Here is a 26822-nt window from a genome sequence, read left to right on the forward strand (position 1 = left end):
TGAGGTAACAGGAGGAGGAGCCTGAATACTGTGCTCAGTGCTAATTGGTCAGCCTTTAGCCGAAAGGGGATTCTCTAAAGGCATTGAATCTCCTGATGGCAATGCACTCAGGAGGCAAAGCTAAGCAGGAGGGGCTGGGAGCTAGTCTTCAGCCTGATGCTTCATATTGGTTCAGCCATCAGGGTATGTGCTGAATATCCTGAAGGCCCTGACTGCACACCACTGATGAGACTTATATTTTACTTTGGCCCCCAAAAATGCAAATAGTAGTCAAATGACAATCCAGTCTGGAAGAACCAGAAAGATACTCCCATTTTCTACCAAACCACTAGAACTAACTACCCCCACAGAAGAGATCCCTCAAAGGGCTACCTGTTCACCTAATCCCTTGCCTACTACTGTATGTTTAAAAAGAGAAATGTATATTGGTACCTGACCATCTGTACTTGACATACCAGGACATTAACATTATATTATAAACATGACGTTGTAACCATTGATTGTATTACGTATGTGTTAACCTGTAAACTGTCCTGAGCTCATTGGGGATAATGGGATAGAAATAAAAATAAATAAATAAATAACTAGCAGGAGACTCCAGTATAGTAACATAAACAAAAAAAAGTTTTTCAGTCATCAACCAAACCTGACAAGAGACAAGTTTTGGCAGATGCCTTCATCAGTAGGTTTGTCCAGAAAAACATAAAGTTGGAAAAACTGTGCAAATTGAAGTTTATCCCATTAATTTGATTATGCTTGACCAGAAAAATAATTAAAAAAATTTTTTTAAAGCCCATCCCGTAGTCCCTCAAAGCCATCGATTACATTTTTCTTAAATTTGCTATTATTTTTGCTTAATGGAGCAAATTTCTTGATATTATAGCTATAACTTTTATGTTTTCACACTCAGCAATGATACTTTATGTCATTAAAAGACATTTTATGTCGTCTTTTTTTATTGTAAAAGAACAATAAATCAGTACAGAAATAATACTAGAGTCTCCAATACGGTTACTGTAACAAGTGATGTTGGATTCCTTAGAACCCCACTAATACAGTATTACAACCAGAAAAGAATAGGAAAACATTCTCCTGTCATCAAATAATGATAAATTCTAGTGGTATTTTATTAAATGAACCTTCAATATGTGCACTTTATTGGGGAAAATAGCAGACATTTAATATACTTTCCCCTTCTTTTACTAAGGCGTGTTAGCCATTTTTGAGTGCATTAAATATTAGCGCGAGCTAAACTCTAATGCGTCCATAAAATATAATGTACGCGTTAAAACGGCTAGCGCGCCTTGGTAAAAGGATCCTTTTGTTAATAGCTAAACTTGTACATCTACCAAGAGTGTTCCAAACACTCGAGCATTCAAAGTCTTCTTGAGATAGTCAGGATAAAGCTTGTGATGCTGTTCAGCTCCTTGCAACAAGGCCTCGCGCTGCACATGAAGATGTGAACAAAAGTGTTAAAGTTCCAGATTGCCATCGATCTTTGTTGGCTTCAATCTTTATTTAGTGTGACGAGCACGTGGGCATTTTTGGTGGTGGTAAGAGCTCATGCGCTAATGGTCACATGTTAATGCCCATTATTGGAAACAGAGAAAAAGCTGCCTTTGACCTTAGTGTGTGGGAAAGACCCGTGTTGGGGCTACTGCAGTTTACTTTTTAGCATTGCTTGGAAAAAGGGCCCCATAATTAGCTGTTCATGTCTGTGCATGCTAATCTTTTAGGGGATTAGCTGATTTTAATGTTTGGGGTGTCTGGTTATGATTATAGGAATCTATTCAATAAGGATATATTTTTCAGCAAATTTTAAATAACCAGCAAACAGTTTGTACAGATTAGCCATTAGAGGTCAATTAGAAATAAGCAAAAACAAAGAAAAACCCAAGGTATTTAGCTACAAATCCACAACTGAAGGACAACATCAAATAGAGTAGCATTATCTTTATACGAGTACAGTAAATAGGAAAATACAGTTTACCCTTACCTGAGATTAAGGGCTCCTTTTACGAAGGTGCGTTAGGGCCTTAATACGCAAAATAGCACACGCTAGCCGCTACCGCCTCCTCTTGAGCAGGCCGTAGTTTTTCGGCTAGCGCGTGTGCTAAAAACGCTAGTGCACCTTCATAAAAGGAGCCCTAAATTAGTGAGTTTCAGTTCATGCTCATGCTTCTACTATTAATAAAGGCAGAGATTTGGGGTGATTCAGAAAGACATATGTAACCAAATTCAACTTAACAGTAACCCTTACAACAGCAAAACAGTACAACAAAAAATAGACTTCTCAACTGAGACACTCCCAGCCTAAGAATAAGAAGTTGCCTCTGCATCTTGTCACGTCAGGAAACATTTAACTTTATATTTTATAAAGGTAGCCTGTTCATGTTTAAAATAACAATCTAAGAAGCCAATTCCTGTCCTCAAACAAGGCAAAAGATACAAGCAAAGTAGCTGAAATAACATTATTTAATTCTAATATAGCAGATTTATCACACTAGACCCGTAAGAAAAACCTTTATTGTTAGTGATAATAAACAGATATATCTTTAAAATTGGGAGGTATTGACTATCTTCAACTTTTGCTACTCTAGAAAATTTTGAGTTTTAACCATCTCTTTCTTCCAAGTTTCAAGCTTTAGTCTCTTGAACTGCAATGCTTTCATGAAACTTCTTTATCTGGGAAAACACAACTGCTCCCATGGACTGTATTGCTTCTCAAATTGTCGTGGTGGTAAAAATTTGAGGATGTTGAAGGGAGAACAAAGCAGCTGAAGTATAGGAGGCCACACAGACCACTGCAAATGAGCCCATGCAGAATTGAAGTCAGAGGGTGGGCCTGCCCCTCTCTCTGCCTCCATCGCTGCTCCTTTGGTGGTGACTTCCAGTTCCAAGGGATAAGCTTGGGAGCTTCCACCTCTAAGTCAAGATCTTCCCCTCCTACTGTAACCAGTACAGCTGAAGCAGTTTTGACAAAATTCTTTGACTCCTTCTTTATGCCCAGTAGGGGTGGAGGGATTCATGGGTCCAGACTCCATTGTATCAAAGCCATGGTCTGATGTAGGACTGGACAACTCTGATGTTGAGACAACCAGAAGATATCAGGGAATTTGAGAGGTGCTCAAAAGAGTCCATCAGCCTTTGAGAAAGATCTTGCCAGGGCTCGGAGGGGTAGACCCATGGCCTACCTTGCATATTACCATAATTGAAGACAAGTTATGAGCGCACTCAGAGAAACAGGAAAGGGCAGCTGTCATCTGGAATCTACCCCGGGAGACAATCATCAATGATAATTTATTAATACTAATTTATTGCAACAAATTATCACATTACTTGACATATTTTATCTATGTTTTGGGTTTTTGATTTGATGTTATTTGTATTTATCATTGATTATACTATATATTGTATGTCACATCAGGTGCCTTGATAATTTGAGGGAATAACAAGTTTCCTAAATAAATATATGATCGAACATAACAAAATAAGAGGGGAAGTTATCAACGTGGGCTACTGTTAAGATGTATTATTTTATCACTAACTTGTGCTATTTCAGCACAGATGTTTCTTTTTATCTTTCTCTGCAGTCCACTGCCACCATAAGTTAAAAACTTGATACCTATTTATGTGTACTTGATCGAGCCTTATGTTAAGGTTTCATTGAGGATGTGGATGCCTCTTTAATTTCTGTCCTTCAGAGAAAGGATTTCCAAAATTAGGAAGAAAAAGAATTAGTTTGGCATCTTGTAAATTTGAGAGTTTGTGATAGGGTATAAAATTGTCTAGATGGGGCTAACAACTAATGGCAAAAAACATTTTCAGCCAGAAATAGGATTTTCTGGCTAACCAATAGGCTTAAGGGAAAGATAAATTTGATTTATAAAGATTTTTTCTCAAGGGAAAACAGCCTGTAAGTCAGATCTTTGTATGCTTCACTAATATAGATAATGAAAAGACAGAACTTTGTGTGGTTACAACTATATGAGCAATAATTAAAAATTGGGGAAAGAAAAAGCAAATTTTAGTACATTGGAGGAAAAATGTACACAACAGAGTACAGCCACTTTTAAATGTGAAAAACATTATTAAGGATCATTAGACTGAGCAAAATAAATACAAAAATGGGTACAAACCATTACTTTTAACAGGAAGTGAAGTCTGTACAAGGGAAAAAAAGAAAAAAGTTTCTAACTTGAAAAACATAAACAATAGGGAGAGAATTTGGACAGTTTATTTTTCACCAGCTAATTATTTGATCACATTTCTGAAACATCAAAACCTGTATTTACAGGACATACAAATGCTGAATAAAAATACTGTAACAAAAAAATACTGCCTAGTAAAGCTTTCTGTGGCATAGAAGACAGACACAGACATACATGTAGTTCTCTGTAATACTTCACAGAATAAGAGAATTGCAGTTGGATTCATATACCTCTAAAGGCCCCTTTAGAGTGGCAACTTTGCAAAAATCTCAATCAATCATGTCTTAAAATCATCTCCTATTTCCACCTGCCAGAAGGCACACAGCCCTGGAGGATGGCTCCTCTGAGAACACTTACCTTTAAAGAACAAAATGCAATGTTCAAAGTAACATTCTGCAAAAATGTGCACCTTTGTTAGCTTTGGATTAGAAATGGCAATATTTTCCTGGAGGCAAATGGGATGGGGGATGGGAGGCTGCTTTTGTGCTATAGGTTCCTGCAGCTAAACAGAATGGCAGATGGTCAAAGTAATACAAATGCAGCCAAATGGGCAAGCTGGAGCAATCCTCCTGCAAGCCCTTCCAGAAAATAACTCCTGTGCATATGAAAAGCTGTGCAGTCCAAACAGGCAAGTGTATGGAAAGGCAAGCCACACCTAGGCACCCACAACATTCCATTAGCCTTTAGAGGTTGTGCATTCCATCAGTCAAAACTTTCTTCTGGCAAAAGTCCTTAACTATGCAATCAACCTTGAAACTCCCTCTGAACCATTCTGATTGATAGACAGACAGCAGATGTGCAATGAGCAAGTAATAAACACAGAAGATAAAGGCTTTCATACAAATAAAATTCCACTTGCAAGCTGTCTGGCATGAACAGTAATTACTTGGCCTTTTTCTTGTTATGGTCCTTCGGAAGTGCGCCCTGATAGAATACTCTGCATCCCAATTAACTATACACTACATTAGTCAAAGAAAACAGGGTATATTAACATGTATTACTGTAGAGGATACATGATAATTAGTATAAAAATGATTCAAGTATGCTTCTGGTAGCTGTAAATTCAAGTGCAACAAGCCATGCTGTATTTTTCTAAGATATATTATTTTAGCAAGACACTGAGTAGAAACAAATATGAGAACAACTGAATTTGGTGAAATGAATCAGAAATAATTAAAAGCAATACTGAACATGCCCTGAGACGTCTTTTAACATACAAAATATTAAGATAAATATGATAAATTATCTTCAAAACAATATTTTTAAGATTAGAATGCAGGATGAAAAGTAAAAGCTCATTCTTCCTTAGCCTAAGCCAGCTTTCAAATTCAGCCTTTTCCATCTGGATCCAGCTGAATTCAGACCTCAAAGAGTTAAAAACTCAGTGACTCAGAAGGCCCTGCCCAAGTGCCACCTACTACTCTATAGAGCAAGCCTGCTGTCAGCATCCTTCCAGTCTCTCCCTGCATTTTGAATTGCCCAAACAAACAAGTACCAACGAGCCTGGAAAGGTCACACCTGGCATGTGGCCGCGCTTGCTCTCTGGGTCCTAAACGGCACCCACAAAGTCCCCGGTTCATGGTACTCGGTTTCCCCCCTCTTTTGTTCCCTTTTCCTCCCCCAGCTGTTCCATTCAGCAACCCAAGCTGGGCAATCTGCCCTCCCCAGAAAGAGAAGCACTTATTAAGCCGAGCGAGTTGAAAGGGCCAGCATGGCACAGCACGTGCCGCTTCTTATCTGCGCTATCTCAAGATCCTATTCTGTGCGGACCAGGCAGCAAGAACAGAAAAATGGACTTCCCTCTCATTGGCTCCCCTGCAGCAATCCAAACAAAAGTGCAGGCAACAAAGACATTTTCCAGTATGGCAGGTGTTGGTGTCAGATTCTGCCTGAGGCAAACAAGCAGAAAAAGGAGAGAGAGAGAGAGAAAAAAAAAAAGCACCTCTCTCCCCCCCAAAAAAAACCCAACCCTCCACACTTTCTGTTGAAGCTGAGACATGCAGAAACAGGGAAATATTAATAGTACAACAGTATCGTTAGTGCGCAATCAGCTGTTAATTCCAGTGACACTTGTTTCAGGGTTCTATACTGGGAATTAAGATGTTGCTGAAAAGGGAGCGATTTGAATGGTATTTGCTCGCAACCTTAGGGGCCCTTTTACAAAGCTGTTGTAAGCACTAACATGTGCTGTGGCGCCCTGTGGTAATTTTGGGAAGGCGTGTACACTACTCATGGTTTAAAAAATTAAAAAAAAAATTTTGTGGCATGGGTGTGCCAGTGTGGAGAGTGCTTGTGCAGCTACATTGCTGCCTGCTAACAGATTAGCGAGTGAGCCTTTACCACCTACATAATGGGTCGTAGTAAGGGTTCAGCACTAATCTGTTTCAATAGCCGCATGCTAATGCCAAAATTAATACAAAAAATAGGAAGCGTCACCATTATACTCCAGCAATAAAAGTGGTCTTAGTGTGCCTTAAAGCAGCTTGTTAGTAAATTCACAGTTGAATAATCTAGGCCACTGCATTTTCTGCAGTCGGTTTGAAATACAGAAACAGTCTTACCTTTCTCAAAGAGACCATTACATATTCTAATCTATAGAGAAAGAACAAAATACAAAACTGTGTAAATATACGCAGGGCAAACCTACCAATCTGGCAAAATGTTTTAAACAGTGCAAGAAACATTACCTTTACAATTTGAGAAATTTTAGGTTATCAGCAATAAAAGAACCTTTATTAGGATATGATTCTGCAAATAAAGTTTAGTAAAATGCTGCTTATGGGCTGGATTCTACAAACAGCACAGTTATCGGTGTCAACCTGGAAAAGGCCACTGATCGCGTGTCAATCACACAATGGCACCATTTATTTGCATCTCTGTGAAAGGCAGGTACCAGAAATGATGGCCAGGGTTTTAAAGGCCTAGATTTCCAGCGCCTACCTTCCACGAGAATTGCATCTAAAGAGGCGCCTAAGGATACATCAGGCCACTTTTCCCAGAGAATCCTGCTTTCCTCACAACAGCATCTGTCAACCTTCCTTTGGACAGTTATTTCTTGACATTCACAGAAATTCATCCTTCTCAGTTATGGCAACAAACTTATGGAACGCTCTCCCTTTTTATCTCGGTACTGAAAGTTCTTTTTCAAGATTCAAAGCCCAATTCAAAGCCTTTCTCCCAATGGAATACCTACTAAAAATACACCTACTCTTATTCTTAATCTTTGTCCACCATCCCCTTGAACCCTCAAAGTTATCTCATTTCCCCATATTAGTTTTTCCCAATTGATTCAGTTAGTTTTTCATTTTTGTCTTCTGCAATTTTTGTTTGTCCCCCTCCTTTTATGCTTTTATTGTAAACCTATATCAAATAGACTGAACTGAACCATGCCTAGAGTGGCTGTAGGCATTCCTCTATATTTATATTTAATGCTTGAACTATAAGGAGCAACGTTGGATTTATACATTAAATACTGTTATCCCATATGGGTTAAATCTCGAGTTGAAATGGGCTTCCTTCATCTAGGTTCTGCACAAGCGAGAGGGATCCTAAAAATACTCTAAATAAAGTTTGTTGTACTGTAAACAGCCGGTGGCTTTCGTCAGGCTCGCGCGTCATTAGGGGGGCGTGGCTTCAACACCGGCATGCTCTATTAAAAAGGGAGAACGCTGTCGGCTCCTCTTTAAAGCAGTTGAGGAGGTCGATAGTGCTAAAAGGTATGAGAGAAGGTTATTCTAAGCAAATTTGATATCTTTACTTTGTTCAGATAACCCAGTTTTTCTACAGGAGTCATATTATCACCTTTTTTTAATTTCTCTTAGGGGTGGAGCCTTGATAAAGCGGTTTCCCGTGAAACATGTCAGCTATGTCACCCTGCTTGATCTAAAAATATCTCTACCAGAGACAACTACATTAAAGCTAAGTAAAATAAGCTAACTAAAATGAAGTAAATGTATGAGAAAGTTATAAGTATTTAAATATATAAAACTCTTGAAAAAGTGAAAATAAGTAAAACTTGGACCCAGTGAGGTTTGGTCACGTAAAGCTCAGAACGGTGATATGTTTGAGTTCTGAGTGGTGACGCTGAGGGTCTAATAATAATAAGTGATATAACAGATTGCTAATTGGAATAAGGAAGAAGTTCCTATTTCTATTGAATGGATATTTAAATAGCCATCTGAAAGTCTTACATGCTATTAAGCACTATTTATTATAACATAAATGAAACATACAACCTTATTACCAGCCAAGGGACCCAACACGGTCCGTGTTTTGGACAACACGCCTTCCTCAGGGGTCAATGGTGGATAAGGTCTAGACAAACAGCAATAAAAAGTACAAACAAGTGCCTGTACAAGTTCATAAGAACTTAAGCAATGCCTCTCCTGGGTCAGACCTGAGGTCCATCATGCCCAGAAGTCCGCTCACGTGGCGGCACAACAGGTCCAGGATCCTCTATTTATACCCTTCTATCCCCTTTTCCAGCAGGAAATTGTCCAATCCTTTCTTAAACCCCAGTACTGTACTCTGCCCTATTACGCCCTCTGGAAGCGCATTCCAGTAGTCCACCACTCGTTGGGTAAAGAAGAACTTCCTAGCATTCGTTTTGAATCTGTCCCCTTTCAACTTTTCTGAGTACCCTCTTGTTCTCTTATTTTTAGAAAGTTTGAAGAATCTGCCCCTCTCTACTCTCTCTATGCCCTTCATGATCTTATAAGTCTCTATCATATCCCCTCTAAGTCTCCTCTTCTCCAGGGAAAAGAGACCCAGTTTCTCCAATCTCTCAGCGTATGAAAGGTTTTCCATCCCTTTTATCAGACGTGTCGCTCTCCTCTGAACCCTCTCGAGTAACGCCATATCCTTCTTAAGGTACGGCGACCAATATTGGACGCAGTATTCCAGATGCGGGTGCACCATCGCCCGATACAACGGCAGGATAACTTCTTTTGTCCTGGTTGTAATACCCTTCTTGATTATACCTAGCATTCTATTTGCTTTCTTAGCGGCCGCTGCGCACTGTGCCGTCGGCTTCATTGTCATGTCCACCATTACCCCCAAGTCCCTTTCTTGGGTACTCTCATTCAATAACATCCCTCCCATCGTATAGTTGTACCTTGGGTTTCTGCTTCCCACATGCAATACTTTACATTTCTCAACGTTGAACTTCATCTACCATCTCGCCGCCCATTCCCCCAGTTTGTTCAAGTCCCTTTGCAATTCTTCGCATTCCTCTTTAGTTCCAGCTCCACTAAATATTTTTGTATCGTCCGCAAATTTTATTATCTCACACTTCGTCCCTGTTTCTAGATCATTTTTGAATATATTAAATAGCAGCGGCCCGAGCACCGAGCCCTGCGGAACACCACTCGTGACCCTCATCCAGTCCGAGTAGTGGCCCTTCACTCCTACCCTCTGTTTCCTACCTGCCAACCAGTTTCTGATCCATCTATGTACGTCTCCATCTACCCCATGATTCTTCAGTTTCCGGAGTAGACGTTCGTGAGGCACCTTGTCAAAGGCTTTTTGGAAATCAAGGTATATGATGTCTATGGGGTCTCCCCTGTCCATCCTTTTGTTAATTCCTTCGAAGAAGTGCAATAAGTTAGTTAGGCACGATCTCCCCCTGCAGAAACCATGTTGGCTTGTTTTCAGAAGTTCGTTTCTATCCAAATGTTCATCGATGTTTTCTTTTATCAGTGCTTCCGCCATTTTCCCTGGAACCGAGGTCAGACTCACCGGTCTGTAGTTTCCCGGGTCACCTCTTGATCCCTTTTTAAAGATGGGCGTGACGTTGGCTATCTTCCAATCCTCCGGGATCATGCCTGTTTTCAAGGATAGGTTGCAAATTTGCTGCAGTAGTTCAGCTATCTCCTCCTTTAATTCTTTCAAAACCCTTGGATGGATTCCATCCGGACCAGGGGATTTGTCAGTTTTAAGTTTTTCTATCTGCCTGTGTACATCATCAAGGCTCACTTCCATGGATGTTAATTTTTCTGCTTGATTTCCATTGAAGATTTGCTCAGGTTCCGGTATGTTGGTTGTGTCTTCGTTTGTAAATACAGACGAAAAGAACATGTTAAGTCTTTCCGCGACTTCTTTCTCCTCCTTCACCGCTCCCTTCCTGTCTCCTTCATCCAGCGGTCCCACCTCCTCCCTAGCTGGCTGTTTCCCTTTAACATATCTGAAGAACGGTTTGAAATTTTGTGCCTCCCTGGCTAGCCTCTCTTCGTACTCTCTTTTGGCTTTTCGAACCACACTGTGACATTCTTTTTGATACTTCCTATGCTCTTTCCAGTTCTCCTCAGTTTTGTCCTTCTTCCATTTCCTGAATGAATTTTTCTTATTGGCTATCGCTTCCTTCACTATTTTAGTCATCCATACCGGGTCTTTTGTTCGACTCTTTTTGCACCCCTTTCTGAATCTGGGGATGTACAGATTTTGCGCCTCGCTCACCGTGTCCTTGAAAAAAGACCAGGCATGTTCTACCGTTTGCCATTTCTTGGAAGTGTTCCCAATGTCTAAAAAGGAGGACAGTTTTATTTTGATCTGTTTCAGTCATTTCCAGGGTACAAAAAGGTGCTCTGATGCAGCAGTTGACCACTGGAGGGATTAAGGTATAACCTCTCATGAATCTTCCAGTGGTTGATGTCCCCCTCCTTCTCCCCTTAAAGTGAAACAAAAAGGAATATCAGGCTCTGTGACAGCATCAGGTATTATGGGCATTCTGAACAAAGCAGATAGCAAGTCTGAGGAGTGGCCTATTGACCGCAAAAGAATGGACATTGTTTAAAAATACCATCATGGAAACCCAGACCAGATGTATTCCACATATTAAAAAAGGTAGAAAGAAGAGCAAATGGCAGCCAGCATAGTTAAAAAATGAAGTGAAAGAGGCTATTAGAGTTAAAAGAACATCCTTCAAAGAATGAAAAAAAGGATCCAAATGAAGAAAATAAGAAGCAACATAAGCACTGACAAGTTAGATGTAAAGCATTGATAAAAAGGCCAAAAGAGAATAGAGATACTTGCCACAAAGGTAACAATCTTTTGAGGTACATCAGAAGTAGAAAGCCTGTGAGGGAATCTGTGGGAGTACTGGATCATCAAGGAGCAAAAGGGGCACTCAGGATAAATGTAGACACTGAATAAATTATTTGCTTCAGTCTTTATGGAAGAAGAAGTAAGAGATCTATATATATCAGAAAAGGTGATGAACTGAAAGGAATCTTGGTGAACACAAGACATACTGTGCCAAATCAACAGTTAAAGAATGTTAAATCACCTGGACTGGATGGTATACAGTACACCCTAGAGTACTGAAAGAACTGTAGGGGTGTTTCCTTATTTGCACCTGAAGGTTAGGCCTCTCTGACATCATCAAGCCTGAACCACTGTTTGCAAGAAATCATTCCAGCCTAAATCTAGCAAGAAGAGAAAGAAGAAAACATCTTTGCTGTTTCTGCCTGATGCATTCTGGGTATGTACCAGAACTGTATTCTAGTCAAGGACATCCAGCTATGCCTACATGCTCTGCCTATGTGAATCTTGGGGGAGTTATGCTTCTTATCTAACGAAGGCGCCTCTGCTTCACAGCTTGTGCGAGACTCTACACAGAAAGGCTATTCATCTAAGTTATGTTTTTGGATTGGTCCAGAGAGGTCATCTGACGAGATCCAAGTGAAATGTGCTAATTATAATTTAGTCTGTGACAGGATTTGAGTGAAATCGCATCTTATCATAGGTTACTCTGCATTTTCTATAATAATTAAGACCTGAAAAGTTACCTCTTGTGACTCTCTGCCTGAGAGAGAGAGAGAAACCGGACTTTAAACAGATCTGGATTCCATCACATCAAGGAAACCTTTGCTGCCAACCTAAGTTACAGCTTCTCCAGTTGCTGACGGACTGTTCCTAAACAGAAGAATTTCTATATCTGCTAAGCTGAGGGAAGACGTCTTCCATTTCACCTGATTTTGGTGCTACGGCCTAATTGGATGGTGAGAATGAGGAATTATATGTCTTTTCAGCTGGGTTAGAAAGAGAGAATTCTATTGTCTATAGCAGGGGTGCCCAACACGTCGATCGTGATCGACCAGTAGCTCAGGAAGGCAAGCGAGTCGATCGTGGAGCCCATCCCGGGCTCCGTGATAGACTTGTGTTGCCATCCTGATCTACCGAGCCGATCAGCCTTTCTCTCTAGGGCCTTTTAGTTGGGCGGTCCGCCCAGCTGTCATCTGCTGCTGCCGCTGCTGAACATTAAAAAAAACCCAAAAAAAACGGCTTAGAGATTTCAGCCCGTAGCGAACTTATGCTCCGTGGCTCTAACGTGTGCGTGCCGGCTTCCCTTCTCTTCCCTCCGAAACCAGAAGTTATGTCCAGGGGAGGGGGGGAAGAAGGGAAGCCGGCACGCACATGTTGAGAGCCCTGAAGCAAGCGTTCGCTATGGGCTAAGGCGGGAGACAGGTTAGTGAAGCATTTGCTCTTCTTGCTGCCGGGTCCTGCCTACTTTCTGTTTCCGCGAAGGCAGGACCCGGCAGCATTTCCCCCAATAGGTCGATCGCAATCTTAGGCCAATCAGCCTTCCTCTTCCCGACGGCAGAATTGACGTCGGGGAGAGGAATGCTGGTCGGCCGAAGCAGGGAGAGCTTGGGGCGTCGTCGGCTTTCGGGCCTGTTATTGGTGGCGGTTTGGGTCCTGGTCCCCGATGGCAGTGGCTTGGGGGAGGGCAGGGAGAAAGAAAGAAAAAGGGCAGGCAGGGAGACAGAAGGAAAGAAGAGAAACAGAAAAAAAAAGAAAGGGAGGCAGAGAGAAAGAAAGGGCAGGGAGAGAGGAAGGAAAAGTTGGGGGAGGGAACGAGGTCTGGAGGAGAGGAAGCATACAGGCTAAAAGAAGGGAAGAAAGATTGGATGCACAGTCAGAAGAAGAAAGTGCAACCAGAGACTCATGAAATCACCAGACAGGTAGGAAAAATGATTTTATTTTAAATTTAGTGATCAAAATGTGTCTGAATTTATAACTGCTGTCTATATTTTACACTAAGGTCCCCTTTTATTAAACCGCAATAGAGTTTTTTAGCGCAGGGAGCCTATGAGCGTCGAGAGCAGCGCTGGGCATTCAGCGCAGCTCCCTGCGCTCTAAAAACTGCTATCGTGGTTTAGTAAAAAGAGAGGGGGGTATATTTGTCTATTTTTGTATGGTTGCTACTGAGGTGATAGTGCATAGAGTCATCTGCTTTGACCTCTTTGAAAAACCCTGGAATAGGAATGATAATTAACATTTTATATGCGTACAGTGTGCGTTGTGTTTTTTTAAAAATTTTATTGTTGGTAGATCATTTTGACTTGGTCATTTTAAAAGTAGCTCGCAAGCACAAAAAGTGTGGGCACCCCTGGTCTATAGGATAAGGATTTGTAAAGCTACTCTTGGTGATAAACTGTAATAGTCTGCTGCTAATCAGGAATTATTATTATAAGGAATTATTTAGAGTGTAAGAATTAGTTTTACTCATTTATCTAACAAGTGTTCTGTGATAATTATGTACTGAGTTTCATATATGTATTCCGATATTTTGTGAACAATAATTAGTTATTGCTGCTGGCTTATGAATTATATTTTTCTATTTTCATAATAAAAGTATTTCTCATTAGCCTGGGTCTGGTGTCGTGTAAGTAGGCAAAGATAGCTGAACCTGGATGAGATATTATGGTCTTCCCTAGAAAACTAACAGGCGCGTATTTGTTTTATGTAACTGATTAGTACACCATAAATCTTACTACAGAACTCAAACACAAAATTGCTGATCTGCTGTAACCCTGTCCAGATGAACTGCACCCAAGAGTGCTCAGAGAGCTGTGCGATGTCCTGGCGGAACCATTAGCCATGCTCTTCAATCTCTCCCTAAAAAAGGGGAGAGTCCCCCTGGACTGGAAAACGGCGAATGTTGTTCCTCTGCACAAGAAGGGTTGCAGAGCGGAGGCTGCGAATTACCGACCAGTGAGTCTCACATCAATAGTATGTAAACTCATGGAAACACTAATTAAACGTAAGTTGGACATGAACTTGGATGAGGGGAATCTTAGGGACCCTAGTCAGCATGGATTCACTAAGGGTAGGTCGTGTCAATCCAACCTCATCAGCTTCTTTGATTGGGTGACAGGAAAGTTGGACTCAGGAGAGTCTCTGGACATAGTATATTTGGATTTCAGCAAGGCTTTTGACAGCGTCCCACACCGCAGGCTACTAAACAAGATGAAATCAATGGGGTTGGGTGAGACGATAACTGCATGGGTCAATGATTGGCTGAGTGGTAGACTTCAGAGGGTGGTGGTTAACGGTACCCTATCTGAAGCATCGGAGGTGACCAGCGGAGTGCCGCAAGGCTCGGTCCTTGGTCCTCTCCTTTTTTAACATATTTATAAGGGACTTGACACGAGGAGTACAGGGCAAAGCAACATTATTCGCCGATGACGCAAAACTGTGCAACATAATAAGTGGAAGCTTTTTACAGGATAGTATGACAAAGGACCTTCGTATGTTGGAAAACTGGTCCTCGACATGGCAGCTAGGCTTCAATGCTATGAAATGTAAGGTCATGCACCTCGGTAGCAGAAATCCGTGCAGAACTTACACCTTAAATGGAGTAACATTAGCTAGGACCTCAGTAGAACGAGATTTGGGAGTAATCATCAGTGCAGACATGAAGGCTGCCAAACAGGTGGAGAAGGCCACATCCAAGGCAAGGCAAATGATGGGATGTATCAATAGAAGTTTTGTCAGTCGGAAACCAGAAGTCATAATGCCGCTGTACAGAACCATGGTGAGACCTCATCTGGAATACTGTGTGCAATTCTGGAGGCCACATTACCGGAAAGACGTGCTTAGAGTCGAGTCGGTTCAGTGGATGGCCACTAGGATGGTCTTGGGGTTCAAGGGTCTCTTGTACGAAGAGAGACTGAGCAGACTGCGGCTCTACACTCTAGAGGAACGCAGGGAGAGGGGGGACATGATTGAGACATTTAAGTTCATCACGGGAAGTGTCGAGGTGGAAGATGACATTCTCTTCCCCAAAGGACCCTCGACCACAAGAGGGCATCCGCTTAAACTTAGAGGGGGGAAATTTAGTAGTGACACCAGGAAGTATTTTTTCACGGAAAGGGTGGTGGACCACTGGAATGAGCTTCCGGTGCAGGTGGTCGAGGCCACCAGCGTGCTCGACTTCAAGAGAAAATGGGACACTTACGTGGGATCCCTACGTAGGTCGAGTCACTAGCATCTAGACTATTGGGGTGGGTCAGTGGAGTGGGCAGACTTGATGGGCTATGGCCCTTTTCTGCCGTCATCTTTCTATGTTTCTTTCTATGTTTCTATTAAAATTGTCTGTAGTACTTGAAGATTGGAGAGGGGCCAATGTAACACCAATTTTAAAAAGGGTTTCAGAGATGATCTGGGAAATTACATACCAGTAAGCCTGACTTTAGTGCCAGGTAAAATAGTGGAAACTATTACCAAGAATAAAATTATGAACATGGTTTATTGGGAGAGAGTCAGCATGGGTTCACCCAAGGGAAGTTTTGCCTCACCAATTTGCTTCATTTCTTTGAAGGCATACAGATGTGGATAAAGGTGAGCTGGTTGATGTAGTGAATCAAGACTTTCAGAAGGTTTTTGATAAAGTTCCTCTTGAGAAACTCCTGAGAAAGTCATGGGATAGGAGGCACTGTTTTGTTGTGGATTAGGAATTAGTTATTGGACAGAAAAGAGAGTAGAGTTAAATGACCAATTTTCTCAATGGAGGAGAGTAAATAGTGGAGTGCCACAGAGTTCTGTACTGGAACTGGTGCTATTTAACATACAGAGAGTCCACGGGTTAAGAACGAGTTATGTTTTTAAAGCTGTTTGTAAGTTGGAATTTTATGTAACTCAAAACTTGTAGATTTTAAGATTCTTGCTGTTTACCTCTGCTCCCAGCTGACAAAAGGGCCAACTGCTCCCAGTGTTCCCTCTAAGGTACACCATGCACAACCACACACTGTTCTTCATGAGGTCATGTATCATTTCTGAATCTGTTACAGAAGTATAGGAGTCTATACCACTGGAAATACTGCTCAGTGAAATCAAATGAAGTTTAAGTGTGAGTCGTATTTAAGTCGGGGCTGCCTGTATTTTTAAATGATTTGGAAATTGGAACAAGTGAGGTAATTAAATTTGTATATAATCCAAAACAATTCAAAGTTGTCAAAACACATGCAGACTATGAAAAATTGCAGGAAGATCTTAGAAGATTGGAAAACTGGGCTGATGAAATTTAATGCAGCCAAATGCAAAGTGATGCACATCAAGAAAAATAATCTAAATCATAGTTACTTGATGCTAGAATCTACCTTAGGAGGCAGCACCATGAAAAAGATCTGGATGTCATTGTAGACACTACGCTGAAATCTTCTGCCCAGTGTGAGGTGGCGGCCAAAAAAGCAAACAGGATGCTAAGAATTATTAGGAAAGGGATGGCAAATAAGATAAAGAATATTATAATGCCTCTATATTGCTCTATGGTGTGACCTTACCTTGAGTATTGCACTCAGTTCTAGTTGCCTTATCTCAAAAAAGATGTTGTGGAATTAGAGAAGTTTCAAAGAAGATCGACCAAAATGATAAAGTAGATGCAACTCCTCTATTTGAGGAAAACCTAAAGAAATTAGGGTTCTTCAGCTTGGAAAAGAGATGGCTGAGGAGGGATATGATTGAGGTCTACAAAATCCTGAGCGATGTAGAATGGGTTTGAATTGATTTTTCACTCTTTCAAAAAGTACAAAGACTAGGGATCACTCAGTGAAATTACATGGAAATACTTTTAAAACAAAGAGGAGGAAATATTTTTCCCTCAGAGAATAGTTAAGCATGGAACTTGTCAGAGGATGTGGTAACAGCAGTTAGCATAGCTGGGTTTTAAAAGGTTTTGGATAAGTTCCTGGAGGAAAAGTCCATAGTCTGCTGTTGAGTCAGACAGGGGGGAATCCACTGCTTGCCCTGGGATCAGAAACATGGAAGTGTTGCTACTATTTGGATTTCTGCCAGATACTTGTGGTCTGGATTGGCCAGTTTTGGAGACAGGATACAAGGCTAGATGGAACATTAGTCTGTCCCAGTATGGCTATTTTTATGTTAAGACTGTAAACCAGTTCAATTCTCACTTCAACTTTTTTTTCTCTTTAAATTGTGAGCTCTCTAGAAACAGATATATACCTACTGTACCTAAATATGTTTGACACCTGCACGCTTGAAGGATATTGAGGTGTACAATCAGATATAGTAGATACTTCCCTGTTCCTGGAGGGCTCAGCATTCAAAATAAAAGAGTTGCAAGGAGATATGAACAGGGACAGCCTGGTTTACAGTCCACTGCACTGATCACTAGGCAAGATGGATTTTTTTTTTGTTTTTAAGACATTATGAATAGTACGTCCCAATTCCAATTTGGACATTCTTTAGAAAATGACCCTCCTTGTATTTCTCTTTAATGATTGTTGTTAGTGCACTTATGATCCAAGAAAGGATTCTCGCTGAAAGATCACTACTGAGAAGCTGCAACTTTTTATCTTTGCCCACTGATTTGAGAAGTGTAGTTTGATCCTAAACAAAATGATTTCTGGTGCATATACTATATTTTGCTGGATGTTAATGGCATGTTAAGTAATTCCAGAAAAAGAAAAGAAAGTTAAACAATCTACTTCTTCCTACTGTAGATTTTATAACAAGCTTGATAATTCAATTGCAGATTTGCATTGTTTGAAATAAACAGGTTTAATATTTATTATTTTAGACTAGTCTTTAAGCCCGTTACATTAACAGGTGCTAGAATAGATGTGTCTTTCTCTCTCTCTCTCTCCTTTGCTGCTTTCTGTCTGCTGTCTTTCTTTCTGTCTCTTTTTCCTCCACGTTCCATCACCACCCCTTGCCAGCTTCTCCTGTCCAACAGTAGCCCTTCTCCCTTCCTTTTATGTCCCCCGTGTCCAGCAGCACCTCTTCTGTGCTTCCCCTGTCTCTCTTCCTTGCTCCCCAGTCCATCAGCACCTCTTTTGTGCTCCCCCTGTCCCTCTTCCCTTCCCCCCGGTCCATCAGCACCTCTTCCGTGCTCCCCCTATCCCTCTTCCCTGTCCCCCGTCCATCAGCACCTTTTCCGTGCTCCCCCTGTCCCTCTTCCCTGCTCCCCAGGCCATCAGAACCTCTTTTGTGCTCCCCCTATCCCTCTTCCCTGTCCCCCATCCATCAGCACATTTTCCGTGCTCCCCCTGTCCCTCTTCCTTGCTCCCCAGGCCATCAGCACCTCTTTTGTGCTCCTCCTGTCCCTCTTCCCTGCTCCCCGGCCCATCAGCGCCCCTTACCTGCTCCCCCTGTCCAGCATGTTCGTTTGAAGCCTGGTGAGGATAGCGGCCAGCTATAGCGTACTTCGCAGGCCGCTATGCACCTCAGTAGCAAGTTCTCTCCGACGTGATCGCGTACATCAGAGGAAACGTGCTACTGAGGTGCTGAGCGGCCTGCAAAGTTTGTTACAGGTGGCCGCTATTCTCACCAGGCTCCTTTGGAAGAGTGGCGTCGGCAGCGGTACTGGGCGGCGATGATGCGGTACTGGGCGGCGATGATGCAGCTCTGGCGCCGCTGGGAGAGAGCTTGCCTGCAGCTTCCTCCAGCAGCAGCGGTTGGTGAGTGAGGGTGGGAGGAGGGGAGTGGCCAGTGTTCCCTGCCGTTGGGTTCTAAAATGGAACGCGGCCACGGATCACACACCACGGCAGCAGGGAACACGAAACCCTAAGTGCGCATGCGCGCTTAGGGTTTTATTATATAGGATTCATATTAACTGCCTTTTCATGAAGATATTCACTCAAAGTAGTGTTGAAGAGGGAAAATGTGTGATTAATAGCACATAAAGTCAAATAGCCACTTCTGCATGTTTTTTACACTATATGGTTTTTGTATTTGAAGTGGGCTGTCAGTTGGTATACTCCCTATTTTTGTAGGTTTTAAAATATACATACAGTATATGTCAGCTATGTACATTTATACCTGCCCAAGCTGGTGTAAATGTATGTGCCATACTTTAATCGTAATTTAGAATGGTATATAATAAAGACACATAAGCACTCATATGTTTGGCCTCCCAACCTAGGTGTGTGGGTATATTTTCTATGGAAAATAGAATGTATAGAGTTGAAAATACAATCTTTGTACACTAATTCCATCCAGTTCCAATACATCCTTGCAAATGCCTCCCATAAGCATGTTGAGAAACCATTGGTTTCCTGTATGTTTAATTTAACTGCACTGGGGGACAGTGTTTCTGCCAGCCAATTTATGTATTATATTGCTAGTTACATATGTAAATGGCTTTGAAAATAGTTTTGTCCTGTTGTATTCTCAAATTTTACTATCTTGGTTTGAACAAAGAAAGTGACCCCTTCAAGGTTTGTCAATGAGTGGTACAAAACACCAAATAGAAGTTTCCAAATTTACAGTTCTATGTTCCCTGTGATCTCCAGTATATACTAGCAACCCCTTCTTTTTCCTTATTTGGCCTATACAAAGCCACAATTGGGGGGGGGGGGGATCAGATTATTGATTAATTTGGAGAGCAACATATTCTGACAGCATCTGTTCATAAGTGAAATGTCTAAATAGTCACAGAGAAGATTATATAAAAGGAAAAGTAAAACGTATCATGAATCTACTGGCTCCCCAAAAGTAGACACACATCTCTGCGCTTCTTGGAAAATGCTTAGAAAAATAGGGTGTTTAGCTCACTAAACTTTGTTCCTGTTATAAACTTTACAAATGTAACTTTAAATATTACAGATTCTTTTAACCCAATACTTAATTGATTTCTGTTCATAAGAGCAAACAACAAACTGACTTAGTACTAGCAGCAGAACTTACTAAGCATTGTAGAATTGGATAAATGCAAGAAATAAATTCAGTAACATGCAGCGCGTGAAAGAATGGTGGATAATTTTCTTTCCCTCACACTTTGTACTCACCCACCCTGGAGCTATGGCAGCTGTTATGCAGCACTTTTCCATCCAAGATGGCATTAAAGCATAGCATTAGCAGAAAAGTTGTAAGTCACTTTATTGTTTCTGGTCTGAGTATATGAAGGATATCAGTGTATAAGGCAACTCTGTTCTCTGCTGCCCTGGCTAAGACTCAATTATATTTACTTTCAAAGTATAATTTTAAGGGGAGCTCAGAATAGATAAAGCAGATCCCAAATTCTTTTGTTTGGTTAAGGACTGACAACTTTCACACTCTAAACTAGTCTTTCAAACAAACGAAGTTCGATCTGATATAACTCATATGAGAAGCCTGAGCTCAGAGTTCTAATTATATTTGAGGAAAAACAATATTCTTTCTTCTTATTTCTCCCCTCTGGAAACTGCTACTGGTGTGCAGCTAGAAAATGTGTCATATTGTTTCCTGTGTTGTTTAGGAGCAATATAGTTAAGAGGCTGTTATTTAGCCCAATTTTCAAAAGAATGCACACTAGTAACAAAATGTGCACAATATTTACATATAAAGGAATTCAATAAACTGTGCTGAAAATTTGAGGCTGAAAAAAAATTGAGCACTTAAGTGCTATTCTATAAGGGATGCATGCTCTTTATAGAATAGCATTTACTGCAGATCCAGCACCTAACTTTTGGGCACCGAACTTATACTTGCTAAAAGCAGGGATAAATGCCAAGGCAAATTCTGCTAATCCACGGGCAATTTTCTGGAATGTACCCAGACATGCAAGCCTGAAGACAGGCTTTATAGAATAGCACGCAGTGAGATGCACGTGCAAATATTTCAGACTGCCAGTTACCATCAACAATTGGTTAGTTAGCACCCAGTTCTTGAATTTTGAGCTCTCTAGTCAGTTTATTTGCATACACGTCTCTGATGTGTGCACCAAGCTGAGCATGGAAATTTGGGCATGACATATAGATATTGGGGAAGCGTGTGCACTATTTATAAACAGTGTGTACTCTTTCTGAAAGACTGACTTATTCTGCATGCTAATTGTGCACATAGTATTTGGACATGTGTGCACAGTCAGGCAAGAGTGCACATTCTCTGAACTGTGTGCACAATTTATGGTACATGAAAAACACAAATTTTCAGCTTTTCTGCTTTTTTGCTCACTAAAGATATAAAACGACATGGGTAATGTTGACACTTCCTAAGTCATTTCCAATGAATTTATTAGAAACTGCTATGCAAATTAGAAACCAAAACCGACTGCCAGCTTTGGGGCAAAGTTATCAACATGGACTACCATTAATATGTTATTCTACCACTCACTTGCGCTATACATCATAGGTCCTATTTTATGCCTTGAGACCTAGTTACTAATCAAAAGCTGTATTGAACAGCATATTTTACTAGTTGGCTGAATATGAATAATGAAAAACATTATTAGACTGAATACGAACAGCAAATACGAAATATGGACATTGAGCTTTAACAAATAATAAAAGAAGCAATATGAAACCAGAGATGTGGTGTTTAGTTCAGTAAGATTTAGCAAAGTAAAGCCCCAGATTATTCATATTCAGGGCACCATTTGGGTCTGAATTGAATACAAATATTCGGTACAGCCCTGTTAATAACTGGGGTTAAAAGTAGAATAACAAATCTTAACAGTAATCTAGATTGATAACTTCTGTCTTTGCAGTGGTGGCTTTATGTTTTTATAGCATGTTTCAACTTTACTGGTATGTTGTTTGGTTTACAAATTACTGTATTGTAATATACATTTGTTCATTCCTTTTCTTGTGGTAAAGAGGAAATACTGAAATTTTGTTATGCATGCATTAAAGGGGGTTCAATATATTTATCAATGTTAAATCATGTGTTTCAAACAAAGACAAACACAGGTGAATACAACGAATAGCATTGTTTGGAGGTTCCACTGTTATTTGTTAGCTATGTTGTATAATTATTTAGCCTAATAGTTGAAAAAAAAAATTCGCCAAACATGTACTCTATACAATACTAAACAAATGAAGAATTTACTGAAGGATCACCTTGTAAATTCACTAACTAGGATAATAACATCATCTTCTTTGATCAATAACACAGAAGGATGCAGATTGAGATTTTTTTTTCTTCTGTCATGATTGGCTGCTACTATATTACAAGATTTTTATTCCTTCTGATAATGTCAAGCATTACGCTTTATTTTCCAAATCATTAGCATGTAGAAGAATGACCTCATAGTGAACAGATGCACTTGGATATGGCACTGATTAGATCAGTCCCCTCTGCAGTCAAGTGTACCACTGTTGTTAACCCTTTGGGGCCAAGTCTGAACTGCTAATACAATGGTAAAAGATGCAACTTCTGGTTTACACATTTAAGTATGAATCTACAGCACAACAGTAAATCTCACAAAAAGGTGCAATTCAATATTCAATTTAAGCCTACAATATGATTTCCTATGTCCTTTCTCAATATCTCTTTTTCTCTTTCTCTTCTTAAGGAAATCATACCATATCCAACACCACTTATAGAGAATGAAGTCATCAAATTCCATTCACAGGATCTGTAATGCCATGATTGTCCTAGTGATAGCTATTTGATTCTATCTGATGACATCTTTTACCATGATTCTGTTTGGTATTTTAAGTAGGTAGGTAGATTACATGATAAGACATAACAAATTAAAGAAAGAAAATGCACATATTGCAAAGAGTCATTTGCATCAACATGCATAAAATAGAAATGCATTCATGGCTGGAAATATCCAGTCTGAGTAAAGATGCTATATAAAAAGAACATGGTCATTAAATTTGATTCTAAATGTATTCCTGGTATACAAACTAATTTTATTTTAAAAATAAACTATCACAGTCAGAGTTTGAGCTTTGGATTAAGGTAATGTTCTGTTGGATTTTAGGTAATGTTATGTCTTTAAAGGAGAAGTCGTCATGGTACGGTAAAAGGAGAGATTTTACCATACATTGGTTTTACCATGGGAGTCACCAACCTGTGTTCTCTCAGTTCCATTGGTTGGTGACTCTTGTAGAAAATGAATAATGCTGTTTGACCAGGGAGGTTGTAGATGCTGATCAGTGGGTGGGAGGACAGCATCAGGGCCCTTTTAGGGTGCAGCTCAGAAGCCTCTGCATTACGCTGCTTGCAATGGAACTGAGAGAACACAGGTTGGTGACTCCCATAGTAAAACCAATGTACCATGGCGACTTCTCCTTTAAAGACATAACATTACCTAAAGGCTCCTAATCCAAAGTTCAAACTCTGACTGCGTCATCAATTTTCACCGTAAGTACTTTTTTCTTCTTAGGTAGAAATATGCAAATTTATGTGGATAGTAGATGTTCTGCTTAGATTGCTATTTTAGTTACACATTATATTGCATCTTTTAAGTACCTATATACTGAGCACTGCAAAAGAATGATCAAAGCCATATTGAAAAAAAACATGTTTAAACATGGAAGAAACATGCAAAAAGCAAATAAAGGGGTGATCCAATGCTGCAGGATTAGGAAGTTACCATGTAAACTCGCACACATTTTTATTAAAATAAGGCATGCAACATACTGAAACACCATCTCAACAATGAGAACACCAATACCAGCAACATGCTGAACTGACAAAACATGGGTTTTCTTACACTCAAGCTTGTTCCCGGCATAGTTCATGTCAAAATACACTCCTGGCCTCTTTCTGGATACTGATATGAATGAATAAAGGAATGTGAATGCAATACCAAGTCAAAGAATTTCACAGGTTTTTGTTGTTGCAAGAGATATTAAATTTTCTTGGACCTTGAATTCCCATCCTATTAACAATATGCATTGTTTTGCATTTCTGAGTTCTTCTGATTCACATAAAAGGATACAATAAGGGGCATTTTTGATATGACATCCAAATCTGAGTTTGTATGTTATATGGAAGATGTACAAAAATCCATTAGTGAACATGACCATTTTCAAAACATAAACACATAAATCTTTTTGTTTTGAAAATGGTAATTTCTTAGATGTGAATCTGTCATTTTGGGGGGAACCCCCGCCAACCATATCCAAAATTAAAATGCACAAAACAAGCCTTTGGAATATAGGAGGAGCCAACAAGTTTTGGTAGACTTAAGAGCACTGAGTGGAGCACCTTAGGCGGCACTACAGTTAACTTCACATAAAAAGGCCCAGATACACATCTCAATATAACCCCTTATAGTGTATGGCAAGACCTCCAAAACTCACCCAAAACCTAATGGACCTAACTGTACACAACACAAATAACCCTTATACCTGCAGGTGTCACCTATATGTAGGTATAGTGGGATTAGAGTGGGTTCTGGAAGGCTCACATGGTCCACCATAAGTGTAGTAGTTAGAATTGGATATGGTCCTGAGACCCCATCTCTATGGTTGACTACACCGCCCACTAGGTTATGCCAGGAACCTGCTTGCTATTCTACTAGGCAGGTACGTACTGTTTCATTCACATCTTTGGGGAATGAGAAGGGATCAGAGACCACTGGGGTGGGGGGAGTATGGGGAGGGCCATGCCTTCATTCCTCTAGTGATCATCTGGTCAATTTGAGCATCTTTTTGGCATGTATTTGTTACTAATACAGGTCTAGCCCTAAACGTCTAATTGTGCCCTGGACATATTATAAAATATATGATTATGGCAGAAAAATATTCAGAAAGAACTCTCAAACAAGAAAGGATGTCCAAAAAAATACACGCCTATATTATATCCCAATGTCTACCCAGTCCTACAGATATACATTTATCAAAAAAATGGAGAAAAGACCTCAGTGTCTAGTAGGGGTGCCAAACAATCGCTAACCATATAGACAACCACTCTCAAAATATCAGCTTTGAGACAAGCAGACACATCACTGGTCAAAAATCTCAAAAACTATCATAAACTGTTATATTATATATATATAAAAAAAAAAAAAAATCACACTTATCTTTATAAATGTAGAATTCTCAATAATCGTCATAGTAGTACTGGGATGTAGAAACAGGCCATTTTGCAATGGGAGGTGAAGCGGGTTTACTTACGCTCAATTCCCTGATGAAGCTTGGTCGCGAAACAGGGAACTCTTTTGGAAACTGTGGAGGTATATTACCAGCGGTGAAGAGTTTTTAGCCATTGTGTGGTTGGTTCATGCTCCACTGTGTGGGTTTGGTCCTGCTTCTACATCCCAGTACTACTATGACGATTGAGAATTCTACATTTATAAAGATAAGTGTGATTTTTTTTTGGATATAATATAACAGTTTATGATAGTGTATGAGACTTTTTCCACTTATCTTGGAGTTTTTGACCAGTGATGTGTCTGCTTGTCTCAAAGCTGATATTTTAAGAGTGGCTTGTCTCTATGCGTAGCGATTGTTTGGCACCCATACTAGACACTGAGGTCTTTTCTCCATTTTTTGATGAATGTATATCTGTAGTACTGGGTAGACATTGGGATGTAATTTAGGTGTGTAGAAAAATATCCAGATCATAAGCCCACCCTAGTCCCACCAAAACCACACTTCTAACATGCCTCCTTGAGATTTAGATGCACTGTAGGAAAGAACCATAGAAATCCATCTAGAGAATAGGTTTCAAAAACAGTGAATTGGAAGGGTACAGTTGTCGAAGGGTTCAGTTGTGGATTAGGAATTGGTTATCAGATAGAAAACGGAGGGTAGAGTTAAATGGTCATTTTTCTCAATGGAGGAGAGTAAACAGTGGAGTGGCACAGGGGTCTGTACTAGGACCGGTGCTAGTTAAGTTGGAAATTGGGATGACGAATGAGGTGATTAAATTTGCAGATGACACTAAACTGTTCAAAGTTGTTAAAACGCATGCAGATTGTGAAAAATTGCAGGCAGACCTTAGGAAATTGGAAGACTGGACGTCCAAATGGCAGATGAAATTTAATGTGGACAAATGATTAAACTCTACAAAATCCTGAGTGGAGTAGAACAGGTACAAGTGGATCGATTTTTCACTCTGTCAAAAATTACAAAGACTTGATGAAGTTACAAGAAATACTTTTAAAATCAATTGGAGGAAATTTTTTTTCATTCAGAGAATAGTTAAGCTCTGGAACGCGTTGCCAGAGTATGTGGTAAGAGCGGATAGCGTAGCTGGTTTTAAGAAAGTTTCAAGTTTCAAGTTTAATAAGGTTTTTGATTGATTGCTTAATCATATTTCTGAGCGATGAACATAATAAAAATTACAATATTTGGGGAACAATACAACATTTAACAATAATTAAGTCCATACATGACTATTAACAGACTTAACAAACCCATAAACACAAGGAAGGAAAGGGAAGTGAACTACAAAATATTTAAAGGAAAGCAGAACAATCAAGGAAAATACATAAGGCAGGGGAAACAGAAAATTTCCATAGTATTATACAACAGAAATAGAATTAGCCAGAGAACTGGCTAATTAGTTATCAAAGGCATCTTAAAAAAAAAAGTTTTTAGATTACTCTTAAATTTCTCCAGATTGCACTCTTCCCTCAAATAAATAGGAAGAGAATTCCAAATTTGAGGGGCCGTAACAGAAAAAATAAATTGCCGTCTCGTATTAATA

General features: G+C 40.1%; 1 protein-coding gene across 6 annotated transcripts in view; it reads right to left on the bottom strand.

The window, feature by feature from the left end:
• RALGAPA2 (Ral GTPase activating protein catalytic subunit alpha 2) overlaps positions 1 to 26822 on the bottom strand; it is a 1036168-nt gene that overhangs the window by 16025 nt on the left and 993321 nt on the right. The window contains exons 40-42 of one of the 6 annotated variants that reach the window (XR_004538695.1): positions 6773 to 6803; positions 4140 to 4164; positions 1158 to 3270 (exon numbers count right to left, since the gene is read on the bottom strand). The exons of 3 other annotated variants lie outside the window; for them this stretch is intronic. Coding sequence is in view for 1 of the 3 variants with exons in the window: in XM_033936258.1 (XP_033792149.1) it covers positions 6799 to 6803 (5 nt within the window). In the remaining 2 variants the exon portion in view is untranslated. Of the gene's footprint in view, positions 1 to 1157; positions 3271 to 4139; positions 4165 to 6772; positions 6804 to 26822 lie in introns of those variants that run through there. 2 more of the 6 variants (XR_004538694.1, XM_033936258.1) reach the window with 2 other exon arrangements.

This window comes from Geotrypetes seraphini, chromosome 3, assembly GCF_902459505.1.
Source record: "Geotrypetes seraphini chromosome 3, aGeoSer1.1, whole genome shotgun sequence".
NCBI classification, from domain to species: domain Eukaryota; kingdom Metazoa; phylum Chordata; class Amphibia; order Gymnophiona; family Dermophiidae; genus Geotrypetes; species Geotrypetes seraphini.